This window comes from Molossus molossus, unplaced genomic scaffold (assembly GCF_014108415.1).
Source record: "Molossus molossus isolate mMolMol1 unplaced genomic scaffold, mMolMol1.p scaffold_m16_p_17, whole genome shotgun sequence".
NCBI classification, from domain to species: Eukaryota; Metazoa; Chordata; class Mammalia; order Chiroptera; family Molossidae; genus Molossus; species Molossus molossus.
Genome location: NW_023425352.1, coordinates 7,933,292 through 7,948,260, shown reverse-complemented (window position 1 = coordinate 7,948,260; position 14,969 = coordinate 7,933,292). Strand labels below are relative to the sequence as shown.

General features: G+C 45.4%; 1 protein-coding gene across 3 annotated transcripts in view; it reads right to left on the bottom strand.

The window, feature by feature from the left end:
• INPP5A (inositol polyphosphate-5-phosphatase A) overlaps nt 1-14,969 on the bottom strand; it is a 162,516-nt gene that overhangs the window by 57,778 nt on the left and 89,769 nt on the right. For all 3 annotated transcript variants that reach the window (XM_036264786.1, XM_036264785.1, XM_036264787.1), the window contains exon 5: nt 8,546-8,609. In XM_036264786.1, the coding sequence (XP_036120679.1) occupies nt 8,546-8,609 (64 nt within the window). The remainder of the gene's footprint in view (nt 1-8,545; nt 8,610-14,969) is intronic.

Here is a 14,969-nt window from a genome sequence, read left to right as displayed (position 1 = left end):
ATGTAAAATGAGGTAGATCAGTGCAGGAGTTGGCCCTCTATATCCACGGAGGCCCAAGTGGATCAAAAATAGTGCAGGTAGGTATGTACTGAGAAAACCCACATGTAAGTGGAGCCATGCAGTTCAACCCATGCTGTTCAAGGGTCAACTGTATACATTTAGGCTTCCTCCATGTCTTCTTGTGGGTCGATAGTTCATTTAATTTTACTGCTGAATAATACCCCCTTTTATGGATACACCACTGGTTATTTACTCATTCACCTATAAGGGATATATTCTGGTTGCTTCCAGTTTCTGGTAACAGTCAATAAAGATGCTACAAATATCTCTGTGCAGGTTTTTGTGTGGACATAAGTTTTCAACTCATTTGGGAAATTCCAAGGGATGTGATTGCTGGGTCATATGGCAAGAATATGTCTAGTTTTGTAAGAAATCGCCAAACTTTCTTCTACCATGGCTGTACCATTTTGTATTCAGTTCCCGTCATTCCACATGTTTGCCAATATTCGGTGTTGTTGGTTTTTCAGATTTGAGCCATTCTAACAGTGTGAACGGCAGCACACTGTTTCCATCTTTGGCTAATTCATTAATTAGGTTTTCTTAGTATAGATTTAAGACTTTTTAATTTATTTTGGATAACAGTCCTTTATCAGCTGTGTCTTCTGAAAACATTTTCTCCCAGTCTACGGCTTATCTTTTCATTTTCTTAACAGTGTCTTTTGCAGAGCAGAAATTTTTCATTTGAATGAAGCCTAACGCAGCAATTTTTTCTTTCATGCGTTGTGTTTGTGGTGGTGTATTTAAAACTCATCTGCCAACCCAAGGTCACCTACATTTTCTCCTTTTGTCTCTAGGAGTTTTATAGTTTTGTTTTACATTCAGGTCTATGATTCATTTTTAGTTCATTTGTGCAAGATGTAAGGTCTGCATCTTGATAAATTTTTCTGCACATGGATGTCCAGTTGTTCTGGGACCATTTATTAGAGACTGTCTTTGCTCCACTGGGTTACCTCTGCTCCTTCGTCAAAGATCACAGTTGACTGTATTTATGGGGGTCTAGTTCTGGGCTCTCTGGTCTTTTCCTTTGCTAACACCACACTGTCTTGATGACTGTGGCCTTACAGAAAGTCTGGAAGTCAGGCATCGTTGGTCTTCTCCTTGAATATACTGTGTTGGCTAGTCTTTGCTTCCATATAAGCTTTAGGACAAGTTTTTTTTGATATCCACTAAATCACTTGCTGGGATTGCACTGAATCTATAGATCAAGTTGAAAAGAACTCATTTCTTGACAATGTTGAGTCTTCCTACCTGTGAACCTGGAACATCTCTCCATTTATTTAGATCTTCTTTAGTTTCTTTCATCAGTTTTGTAGATTTCCTCATATGGATCTTGTACACATTTTTTGTGAGATTTTTTTCCCCAAGTCCTTCATTTTTGTGTGTGCTAATGGTATTGTGTTTTTAATTTCTTTTTTTTTTATCCTCACCCGAGGACATTTTTTCCATTTTTTGTTCAGATAGAGTGGGAGGGAGAGAGAGAGAAAGAGACAGAAACATCAACGTGAAAGGGACACATTGAGTGGTTGCCATCCGCATAACCCAACCAGGGCCGGGGACAAACTGCAACCGAGGTATGTGCCCCCAACGGGAACCAAACCCGGGTCTCTCGGGACCTCAGGCTGACACTTTAACCGCTGAGCCAAACCAGCCAGGGCTTGTGTTTTTAATTTCAAATGCTACTTGTTCATGGCTGGTGTACAGGCAAGCTACTGACTACTGTATTTAACCTTATATCCTGAAACCTTGCTTGTTAGTACCAGTTTTGTTGTTGATGCCTTAGAAATTTCTATAGAGATAATTATGTCATTTAAGACTAAGGCAATTTTTTTTGCTCCTCCCCAACCAATAAGCCTTTTATTTCATTTTCTTATCTTACTGCATTAGCCAAGATTCCAGTATGATGTTGAAGAGATATAGTGAGAGAGGTCATCCTCACCTTGTTCCTGATCTCAGGGGGAAAGCATCTAAATTCTCACTTTTAAGTTTTATGTTCGCTATAGTTTTTGTAGCTTTCTTTATCAAGTTAGGAAGTTCCCCTCTATTCTTAATTTGCTGAGAGTTTTTATTATACATGGGTGTTGAATTTGTCAAATGCGTTTCTGCATTTATTAATATGAACATGTGACTTATTTGTTAGCTTGTTGATGTGACAGATCACATTAATTTATTTCTGAATGTTGAACCAGCCTTGCACACCTGGAAAAAATTTCAATTGGTTACAGTGTATAATTCTTCTTGTACATTGTTGGATTCCAGCTGCTAATTTATGTTTAGAATAACTGCATTTTATATTCATGATAGATATTGGTCTGTATTTTTCCTTTGTTGTAATGTTTTTATGTGGTTTTGGTATTAGGGTATATAATGCTAGCCTCATAAAATGTGTTAAGAAGTGTTTCTTCTGCTTCTATTTCTGGAAGAGATTGTAAATTGGTATAATTTCTCCTTTAAACATTTGGTTGAATTCATCAGTGAAATCATCTGGACCTAATGCTTTTTTCCTCCGAAGGTTATTAATTATTGATTCAATTTCTTTAACACATAAATAACTATTAAGATTACCTAGTTCTTTTTGTATGAGTTTTGGTAGATTGTATTTTTAAAGGAATCAGTCCATCTAAGTTATCAAGTTTATAGGCATAGACTTGTTCCTAAGATACCTTTATTATCCTTTAATGTCCATAGGATCAGTAGTGATGGCTCCTCTCTCAATTCTCATATTAGTAATTTGTATTCTTTTTTCCCTTGGTTAGCCTGGCTAGAGGTTTATCAATTTTATTGATCTTTTCAAAGAACCAACTTCTGGTTTTGTTGATTTTTTTTTTTTAATTGAGCTCCTGTTTTCAATTTCATTGATTTATGCTCCAATATTTATAATTTCTTTTCTTAAACCTACTTCAGATTTAATTTGCTCTTCTAGTTTCCTAAGGCAGAAGCGTAGATTATTGATTTTATATCTTACTTTTTCTAATATATGCACTTGCCGTTACAAATGTACTGCTTTCACTACTTCCTAAAATTTTTGATGTTTGTTTTCATTTTCACTTAATTAAAAATATTTTAAAAATTTCTCGAGACTTCTTCTTTGACCTACGTGTTATTTAGAAATGAGTTGTCTAATATCCCAAGTATTTGGGGGTTTTCCAGTTATCTTTCTGTTATTGATTTCTAGCTTAATTCCGTTGTATGGAGGTCTATATATCTATTATTTTAAATTTGTTGAGGTGTGTTTTACGGACCAGAATGTGGTCTGCCTTGGTGAGTATTCCATGGGACTTGAGAATAATGCATTCTGCTGTTGTTGAATGAATTATTCTATAAATGTCAATCACCTGGTCTAAGGTGATTGATGGTGCTGCTGAGTTCAACTCTGTCCTCACTGTCTGTCTGCTGGATCTGTCCATTAATGAGTGAGGGGTGTGAAAGTCTTCAGCTACAATAGTGGATCCGTCTAGTTCTCGTTGCAATTCTTTCGGTTTTTGCTTCATGTATTTTGATGCTCTGTTGTTAGATGGGTACACATTAAGGACTGTCATGTCTTCTAAGAGAATTGGTCCCTTTATCATTATGTAAGCTCCTCTTTACCCCTGATAACTTCCTTGCTCTGAAGTCTGCTCTGCCTGAAGTTTATATAGCTACTCTGCTTTCTTTTCATTAGTGTTAGCAGGATTTATCCTTTTCCATCCCTTTACTTATCTTTACCTGTCTATATATATCTTAAGTGGGTTTCCAGTGGACAATACATAGAATCTTGTTTGTTTTTTTAACCACTCTGACAAGTCTGTCTTTTTTTATTTTACTTTTTTGAGATAGAGGGGGAAGGAAAGAGAGGAAGAGAGAGAGAGAGAGAAACATTGACGTGAAAGGGACACACCGAGTGGCCGCCTCCCGCGTGACCCAGGGAGGGCCAGGGAATGACTGCAACTGAGGCACGCGCCCCCAGCAGGAACTGAACCCAGTCCCTCTGGACCGCAGGCTGACGCTCCAACCACTGAGCCAAACCGGCCAGGGCTGACAAGTCTCTCTTTTAATTGGTGTATTTAGATCATTCACATTTAAAGTAAGGGCTGATGTAGCTGAACTCATACCTTCCATATTTATAACTTTATATTTATGGCCTTTGTTCTTTGTTTCTCTTTTTTCTTCCACTCTTCTGCCTTCTCTGGTTAAACTGAACATTTTATATGATTCCAATTTCTCTCTTCTTTTAGTATATCAGTTATATGTCACGAAACACATTTTAATGGCTGTCAAAGAGTTTGAAATATACATTTGCGACGAATCCATTTTCAGATAACACTATATACCTTCTCAAATAGCGCAGGTTCTTTATAACAAGTCATCCTCATTCCTGCCTGCCATTCATTTCACTTATTCCAAACAGCATCTAATACATTGTTGCTATTAATACTCTGAACAAAAATTATGTTAGATCAGTTAAGAATAAAAAAATAAAACATTTTATTTTATCTTCATTTATTCCTTCTCTTACACTTGCTTTATGTAGCCTCAAGTTTCTGACCTGTCTCATTTTCCTGCTGACCAAGAACCCCTTTTAACGTTTCTTGCAAGGCGGGAGTCCTGGCAACAAACTCCCTCAACTTTGGTTAGTCTGAGAGCCTATTTCTCCTTTTGAAGGAGAATTTTGCCAAATACAGAATTCTAGGTAATCCTCTGCCCCCAATAATGTAAGCATTCCACACCACTCCCCTTGCTTGCATAGTTTCTGAAGAGGAGTCAGTGTAATTCTTACCCTTGTTCCTGTAAAGTCAAGTGTTTCCGCCCAGCCCTTCCCTCTTCATCTCTGGTCTCTGCAGTTTGGATAGAATCTGCTTAGGTGTAGACTTCTTGGTATTTATCTTAATACCCTCCAAGCTTTCAGGATCTGTGACTGTGGGTCCATTATTACTTTTGGAAAATTCTTGGCCATTATTACTTCAAGTATTTCTTCTGTTCCTTTCTGTCTTGGTTTTTCCTGTTGGCATTCCCATTACTCATACACTACAACTTTTGTAGTTGTCCCACAGTTTCGTTTTTTTTTTTTTTTTTTTTCTTTTTTCCTTTTTAATCCTCACCTGAGGATATGTTTGGGGCGGGGTGGAGGTGTGGAGAGAAACATCAGTGTGAGAGAGAAACATCAACTGGTTGCCTCTCATATACAACCCAACCAGGGATTGAACCCGAAACCTAGGTATGTGCCCTGACCAGGAATTGAACCTGAAACCTTTTGGTGCATGGGATGGTACTTCAACCAATTGAGCCACTTGACCAGATCTTAGACATTTGTTCTGTTTTTCTTTTTCTCTCTGGGTTTTCAGTCTGGGAAGTTTTCACTGCCCTATCCTCCAGTTCACCGGATCTTTGCTCAGCAATGTCCAGTACGCTGAGCCATCAAAGGCACGCTTCACTCATGTCACCGTATTTCTGACTTCTAGCTTTTCCTTTTTATTCTTTCTTAAGAGTTTCCATCTTTCCTCTTATACTACCCATCTGTTCTTACATGTCCACTTTTCCATTAGCGCCCTCAGCAGATTAACCAGTTATTTTAAATTCCCAGTCTGATAGTTCCAAATCTATGTACTATCCTAGTCTGTGCACACTCTTGTAGGGTGTAGTTTTGCCTTTTAGCATGCCTTGTGTTTTTTGTTGAAAGCAGTCCATAAATAATTGGGTAGGAGAAACTGAGGTAGACAAGCCTTTGATGTGAGGCTTTATACTGATCTGGCGAGGAGCTGGGCTGTTTCCTGCACAGTCTGAGACTGAAACATCCTCCAGGGCCTTGTTCCTGTCTCCTCTGCTGCCACGGGGCTCCTGTGAGACTCCTTTACATCCTTCCATTATAAGACCTCGCTGGGACGCTGTGGTGCTGAGGTCTGGCCGGAGGAACAACGTCCTATAGTCCCATGAGTAGGGCTCAATCTCTTAGTCAGTATGTGCCCCTTGCACGTGCTTCTTAGCACCCGCCCCTATATTTCAAAATAGTGGCTTCCCCTCCCCTGCCAGATTTTTCTCTGGTCTTCACCATGAGTACATGGTGTGGCTCCTGGTGAAACACACAAATGTGGGGGACCCCCAAGGCTGTGTCTTCTCAGGCATTTCCCTCTCTCAAGCAGCCCACACAGCCGCCGGCATCTGGTCAACACCCTCCCATGCTCCACCCAGTGTGGGCTGCCGTGGCGGTCTTCGCCCAGTGAGCTCTGCCGCCCTGGGTTCGCGCCTGCCTCTGCAGCTTTGTGACCTCACTTCTCCCGGGGACCTAAAAAGTGTCATCTCGTGTCAGTCTGCTTGGCTTTTCTTGTAAAGACGGGGGTGACAACTTCCAAGATCTTCACATGTTGGGCCAGAAACTGGAAGTAACTTTCATCTGTACCTTTGGGAGTCCTAAAATTTCTAAGGTACTTGTTTGTTAAAATTTGGGCCATTTTTTATAAGTCTAGTCAAACTTTTCACAAATTCTGCATTACTTTTGCTGTCACTCAATTCAAGGCAGAGGAGTGAGCCCAGAAGAGCAGGGGCAGACAGTGCCCTGCCTGATGCCACTGCGCCCTGAACCCCACTCCCCACACCTGCACCCACACCAGCACAGCACCTGCCACACCCTGGATCCACACCCCACTCCCTGCATCCCATACCCACCTGCTCCCACACCCGCACCAGCACCTGACACACCATGTATCCACACCCCACTCCCTGCATCCCATACCCACCTGCTCCCACACCCGCACCAGCACCTGACACACCATGTATCCACACCCCACTCCCTGCATCCCATACCCACCTGCTCCCATACCCGCACCAGCACCTGACACACCCTGTATCCACACCCCACTCCCTGCATCCCATACCCACCTGCTCCCACACCTACACCAGCACCTGACACACCATGTATCCACACCCCACTCCCTGCATCCCATACCCACCTGCTCCCACACCCACACCAGTACCTGCCACACCCTGTATCCATACCCCACTCCCTGCATCCCATACCCACCTGCTCCCACACCCACACCAGTACCTGCCACACCATGTATCCATACCCCACTCCCTGCATCCCATACCCACCTGCTCCCACACCCACACCCACACCCTGCCACACCCTGGATCCACACTCCAGTCCCTGCACCCACACCTGAACCTGCACACGCACACCACACCCTGCTGTGGGACAGCAGTAATACCCACTGTGCCGGGACACTGTGAGTGTTTTGGGAACTGACACACACGAGTGCTCAGAGCATGTTCACTGTCCATCACTATCACAGTTCTTGTCACCAACAACGTGGAGGCCCTGGGTAAGGTTGTGCTGGAGTCACATGAGCCTCCCACACATAGTTTTAAATAAACTGTGGGCCAGCAGGTACTTTCTGACCTATCTGATTTATTAGTAAAATATGTCTGCAAATGGTTCCTTAAAAAAAGGACAAGTTCCACAGACCGGTACATGTTTGAGCCTGTGGTGCAAGTGATCAGCAACCCCTCCCCCCCGCCAGATCCGCTGGAGCACCCTTGCCGCTCCCCTACTCTGGAACAGGACACACTGGTGCCGGGGTCGGTGAAGCCTGTGGTCAGAGCAGCCTCTGACGCGTCACGTCAAAGCTGTTGGTGGGAAGGTCAGATGCTGGTGTTTAAAAGCACGTAGAGACTCCCAGGCAGCAGGGCCAGTGCAAACCCCCGCTGGCTGGAATCCTGTTCGCAGCCATGATCAAATCACTGTTCACACCACTTAGAGAGACTGTGTATCCGTTTCGTAAGAGGTGATCTGTCTCCCAAGTGAGCAAAGATAATGAATCTGAGCAAACTGACATAATTAGTGGCTCTCCACAGTTATTACAACTTTAATGACATTTCAAATTGATGTGATCTGGCTCAATAGCCTAAATGGAGCTCTGAAGAATTTACATAGAACCTTAAGATATAACACCGAGTGGAAGATAAAAGGGCCAACATGCCTGCCGGAATGGGGCGACACTGACATCTGTCAGATCTGGGGTAACGGCCTCAAGTGCCCCAAGACACAGTGATAAGGACTGTGACATCAGAGGCAGCTCAAGGAGAATCTTCTCAACACAGACACATGGCGCTTGCCCAGTAAACGTGGGACACTGTTTTCCACTTGGCCACAAATGTAGGGTCTCGCTCATCACTTTAAAATATGCCGTCTTCTCATTCTGTTTCCATTTTTCACATTTGATGGGGACACAGATACACAGCCTTTTCCTTCTCCTCACTCTGTTATGGGGGGCCAGAGTCACCTGCCTGACCTTGCTCTGGGAGCAGAGTGGTGCAAGGGGCAGCTGAGGGGGGAGGCAGCCAGAAAGCCAGGTTTTCATACGAGGTCCCTGGTTAGTGACTACCAGTACGTGACTCAAACTGAGACCACACCAGCCCCTCACAGGGACACCAGGCAGAGGGACCAGAAGCAGCCAGACCACCAGGACAGGAAACCCCAGAAGGATTCTGGGCAACTGACATCACGGAGTCTTACCTTTGAAGTCAAACTGGTAGATATTTTTTAAGGATTCATGAAGAAAATAAAAGCTTCCTAGAGCCTGTGGAGCAAAGAGAGAGACCAGGTAAGAAAGCAGCAGGCGGATATTTCTAACAGTCCTGAGCGGTGAACAAAACGCTCTTTGAACCAGAATGAAAGCTGTGCCCACTGTAACTCAGTCACGGAGACCTGAAACGCTCACCACAGGCGACTCTGACACCCGGACACCAGGAGTGCCAGCCCAGGAGGCTGCTGCCAGCCCAGGAGGCTGCTGCCAGCGGCATCTCCTCTGACTGAGGCACCGTCTGGACATCTCACTTGTGCTGAGGCCCCGAGGCCCAGTGGGCGAGGGCTCAGCCAGTGGGATAGGTGCCGAGTGCTCGGACAGTTCCGTCACGGCCGCACGCTGTCCCTGCCCCACCCGAGGCTCCGCACGCTGTCCTCCCTCTTCACTGCCTCCTCTTGAACTCGTGTCAGGGCAGCCATCAGGGTTCGAATCCTGTTCTGTCCACCCAGGAAAAGGCAAAACTGCAGGGGCTGGGCTGGGGCAGAGATGGCCACCACAGGAGGGTGGCCTGGAACACCTGTCACTAAAAGTTACTTGTTTATCTGAAATTCAAACTTAACTTGGTGTTTTCTTATGTGTGTGTGTGTGCATGTGTCTGTATATGTATACACATGTGTGTACATGTATACACTTGTGTCTATATGTTCATGCACGAATGTATATGTGTATGTGTGTGGGTATCTATATGTGTGTGTGTGTACAATGATCCTGGAGGCAGGGCTCCCACTGGGGCATGACTTCAGCTTGCTGTTGTGCTGCGCTCGGCAGGGAAGCTGGAGTGTTCCCATTGAGCAGCGACACACCTTCCATCCCGAGCCAACCCTCAAACACTTTACACCTGCACATGCACCCACACACATGTGCACACACCTGATGAAGATGGGAGAGTGTGAAGCCACAGGCCACTTTGCTGGGCCTCTCTGTCCTGGCTCCTGACCACCACCCACATGCAAGCCACCTGGGCCAGCTGACACGTGGTGAGCCTTCTGGTGGGAAGGGAGGAGCCCCGGAGAGATGCAATGGAGCCTGCTGGTGAGTGGATTCCAGGGTCCACAAGCACCTGTCTCTGGCAGGAAGGCCCAGGCCATACAAACAAGGAACCTGCCCCCCGGGGATGCAGGAGCATCTGAGCCTGGACCCTGACCCCGCCCATCCTCAGCCCTTTGCCAGGTCTGGCCCAAGGCCACAAATCAGAGTGGGAGTTTCCTTTGGGTCTATTTTTTTCAACATAAAAATATTGTTACAGTATTTCTTTTCTCCCAGCATCATTGAAATGCAGTTGACATATAATACTGTACAAGTTTAAGGTGTATAACGTAATAATTTGGAGTATATTGTGAAATGGTCGTGACAATCAGTCTAGTGAACATCCATCGCCCACCTAGTTACAATTTTGTTTTTTTGTGATGAGAAATTTTAAGATCTACTTGCTTAGCAACTTTCAAACATACAGCACAGTATTGTCGGCGATGGCACGCTGCACACCACGTGCCTGGACCTGTTACATCATCGGGTCCTAAACAAACCGGCATGCAGGCCACCACGCACCTGCCCACAGCACGGCAGATGGAAGGGGAGCCGAGGGGCCTTGGCGGCACACCTGGGCAAGCTGGCGCCTGGCTTCTCTCTGACGCTGAGCAGTGAAGCCCCACCACGTAGATGGACAGCAGGGCACATGCAGCCTGTGGGCCGGGGAAGGCAGCAACGGGGCTGTCCCTGTGACCCTCTCCCAGCCGCTGTCATCGGCCCTTTCACAGGGTATCTTAATTTGTTTCAGGCAGAATGGACTCAGAAACAGTGTAAGTAAATAAATGTCATTGCAAACATTTAAACTATTACCTCATTGAATGTGATAAAGCTGATATAAAATGATGAAGTTTACAACAAATAAATGGAAAATACATTGCCAATGCAGGTATGGAAACTGTAATTCATAGAGTCAGAAAATCCATAATTAGCTCTAATGAATATTTAAAGTCAAAGTTCAGCTAACTTTTTCAATGTTTAACCTACTCTATCAATATGGTTCAGGGCCCTCATTTATCATGGAGGTGACGACGTCCGCATAGAAATGCACCCGGGCCTGCTCTCCAGGTCTCTGGCCACAGGACCTGTCAACAGTGTGTTTGATGCGTCTGAGAATATTGACTCCTTGCCTGTTTTGCTAAAAACAATTAAAATACTTTTTACATATTTATAAACCTGACTGTCAAGAGTGCTTATAAATTCCCCATTAGCGCAACGCAGCCAGTCACTGCGCGAGGAGCCCTCCACCCTCCCTTGGCAGTGCAACCTTGAGGGGCATCGACAGCAGGAGAAACTGGGCAAGGACCAGAAACAAAGCTAGGTGGCTGCACAGGAGATGCCAGCTCCGTATGAACATGGAATGTAGCAGGGGACTGTCTCTGAGATGGCTATGGCCCGAGTTCCCCCCCACCTGGGCATGGGCAGGACCCGGTGCCCGTGGCAGGTGAAACCTGTTCCCCAGGAGACTCAGCAGCTGACCCAGTTGACTGGTGACAACAAGTGTTGGCAAAGCGATTCAACCAGTGCTGGGCCCCTATCGCCACCAGGTCCTGTGAAGAGTGGCTGCACCCCCACCCCCAACTTGTTTTTGGAGTGGAGTCCTGATAGCGGCAGCCCACTCTGCAGGCACGGCTGTCTGGGACGACCACGGCTCGGTGCTCCACACACTCGGCCAGAAAGTGACACGCAGTGGCAAAGCACCAGCTGTCGGGGTTCCCACCTCCCTGACGAGGCTGTTGCACAGAGATGTGGGGCCAGGACAGAACACAGTTCCTCATCAGAAACACCTCCATCACTCTTGATTTGCAAACAGATCCAATGCCCAGTGATTGATCATTTCCGCAATTGGGTTGGCAGCCAAAGTACATATCATTAACCTGTGGCCTCCTCATCCGGCTCGCTTTTTCATGAGACAGAGAATTCCTAACACTCAAATCGAGTCAACTTAGCAGTAAGGGGCACACGGAACACATTTTTCTTCTCTAGATACTCCGAAAGCGGAAAACATAGAAGGGCTTCTCACATATGAGCCCAAGGTGGCAACGGCTGCCTTTACCTGTGCTGCCAACATCCTTGTGAAAATGTCACCACTGCCCTGGCTGATGTGGCTCAGTTGGCTGAGCGTCATCCATGCACAAAGAGGTTGCAGGTTCAATTCCTGACAGGGCACACGCCCGGGCTGTAGGGGATGCCCACTAGGGGGTGTGCAGGAATCAGCCAATTAATGTTTCTCTTTTACATTGATGTCTGTTTCTCTCTCTCTCTCCCTACTTCCTCTCTCTCTAAAATCAATAAAACCATATAAAAAAAATTTTTTTAAAAGGAAAAGAAGCCCTGGCCAGTTTTGCTCAGCAGTTGAGCATCGGCCTGCGGACCAGAGAGTCCCGGATTCGGTTCCTACTGGGGGCACATACCACACACACAAAAAAAAGACAAAGAAAATTTGCCACTGCGCATTCCCAAGAGCACCATGGTGACAGCCAGGTCTGAGCTCCCAGTGGCCTGCGGAGCACTGCAGAAGGGAGCTTTACTCCTAAAGTGACAGGAACAGACCACCTCTGTCCCTCCCGAGAGACCCAGGGCTGGGGGTCCCTGTGAAGCCAGCTGCTGCCCCTGCTCCTGGGACAGGAGAAAGTGCAAAGTCCAACCACCAGGAAGGTTGACTGTGTCTATCAAGTGCAGTGCAACACAGAATCTGGTGATTCTTAGTTACTCCAAGATGGCACTACATTATGTTTTCATGTAGAAGCATTTTCAATTCCTTGTTTGAAAAATAAAAAGTGGGCCCTGGTCGGTTTGGCTCAGTGGTTAGAGCATTGGCCCGCAAACCAGAGTCGCGGTTTGATTCCAGTCAAGGGCACGTACCTCAGTTGTGGTTCGTCCCCGGCCCTAGTCGGGGTCATGCAGGAGGCAACCAGTCGATGTTTCTCTCCCTCCCTCCCACCCTATCTTAAGATAAAATAGAAAAATATTCTCGGGTGAGGATTAAAAAAAAAAGGGGGCCCTGGCTGGTTTGGCTCAGCGGTTAGAGCATCAGCCTGAGGTCCTGAGAGACCCAGGTTTGGTTCCCACTAAGGGCACGTACCTCGGTTGCAGTTTGTCCCCTGCCCTGGTTGGGTCGTGCAGGTGGCAGCCACTCAATGTGTCCCTTTCACATTGATGTTTCTCTCTCTTCCTCTCTCTCCCTCCCTCCCACTCTATCTGAACAACAACAGAAAAAAAAAAAGGAAAAATGTCCTCGGGTGAGGATGAAAAAAAAAAGTGGATCTATGAACAAGAAAAAACTTCACAAAATATTATTGGTAACGAACCTTCAAGTCTGATGTTAGCTGATCTAAGTTAGAGTCAATCAAGCTGGGTGACGAATTCCCCAACACTCTACCTCCTCTGTTCCTGGCTCAAGCAGACAAGACTTTGAGGACATAGGACACCCCAGGGAGGGGTGTGGCCTTGCCCACAAACACGTGAGAGTGAAGGGGACAGGAAAATCACCTGTGAGGAGGGCAACCATGCTCAGCTCCATCCTCACATCCTCTTAAGATCAGCTGCAAACATCTCCCCTCTCTGGGAGCAAAACTGAGCACCTCCGCACAGGGAGATAGGTGCATCCCATGAACATACAAACCACAATTTCACGGCTAGTTTATACCCAGAGAAATGCTTGTGTAAATACACACACACGCACATGCGTACACACACAGAACGCACTCTCAGGGAAGCAGGGACCCTCAGGAGGTACGCACAGAAATGCAGGGTAGCACTTTTGGAAACCCTAGCAAACCAAAATCCACCCAAATCCTCAGCACTGTGAAGATGGGTAAATAAAATGTGAAACAGTCCTCTGATGGAATACTATAACCATAGAAAATAAACAACCATACCCCGAACCACAGATGGGCTTCCTAAACAATGCTGAGAACAAGGAGACTTCCTAAAATCACATATGGCATGACACCAAGACAGAGCACAATCAAAAGGAGCTAAAACAACAAAAAGTAATGTTAAGATCATATATAAAAAAAGAATAAAATGATAAACAAGAGGAGCTATCTGGGAAATAGGGCGACAAGCAGGGGGATGGGCTGGGACAGGTACACACAGGTGAGGTACTGTTCTAGAAGGATCACAGGTTCAATTGGGACATCAGAGGTGGTCACTGTGCACTGCACTCCCCAGAGGTAGTGCCATCTGAACCATGATGATCAAGGTCAAAGGCAGCACAGGGCAGAACTTGGAGCCCTTGACTTTATTGCTACTGTATCTGCTTTGCTCTCAGAAATTTATTTTGTTCCATTCAAAGTTGTATTGCAAAGAGGTTTGATGTCAAAGCATGTAACTAGTTTGTTTTGTTTTCAATCCTCATCCTAAGATATGTTTTCAATTTTATTTATTTATTTTTAAGAAAGATCCTCGCTCTCATGGAGCTTGTGTGCATAGACTTGCCTCTTTTTATTTTATTTTTAATTTTTTAAATTTATTGATTCAAGAGAGCGAGAGGGAGAGAAACATTGATGTGAGAGAGACATATCGACTGGTCGCCTCCCACACAACCCGACCAGGGCTGGGGACCAAACTGCAACCGAGGTATGTGCCCTTGACTGGAATCGAACCTGAGACTCTTTGGTCCCCAGGATGACAGTATAACCGCTGAGCCAAACCAGCCAGAGCTTCAATTAATTTTAGAAAGAAAGGGGAGAGAAAGAGAAACAGCGATTGATTGCCTTCTGCCTGTGCCCTGACTATGGATTGAACCTGCAGCCTAGGTATGTACCCTGACCAGGAATTGAACCCACAAAATTTTGGTGTATGGACTGACGCTCCAACTAACTTGACCACCCAGCCAGGGCTGTAACTTTAGATTTTTTAATGCTACATAATTATCTGACATACAAATATACTGTGATTTATTTATCCATTCTTCTGTTGGACATGAAAACTGTTTCCAATGTTTTTGCTGTTACAACTGATGCTACAATGAACATCTTCACACAGTATCCGTGGGCACACATGTGCATGTATGTAGCACATGAGAGTGCATGTAATGATACGTAGTTGGAGTTTCTGGATCATGGTGGATAGACATCTTCAGAACATGCATCACCAGGCTGCCACGATGACCCACCCTCACCAGCAGTGTGGAGCAGTGCAGATGCGCCACATACTTGCTAAGACCTGGTGCCACTATGACCTTTGTCGATGGATGTGTGTGAAATCATACATCATTGTTGTTTCGACTGGCATTTTCATTATATTAGTTGAACTTCTCTTTTTAAGAGTATCGGCATTTTTTATTTCTCCTATGAATTCCTTGTTCATATCTTTCATTTA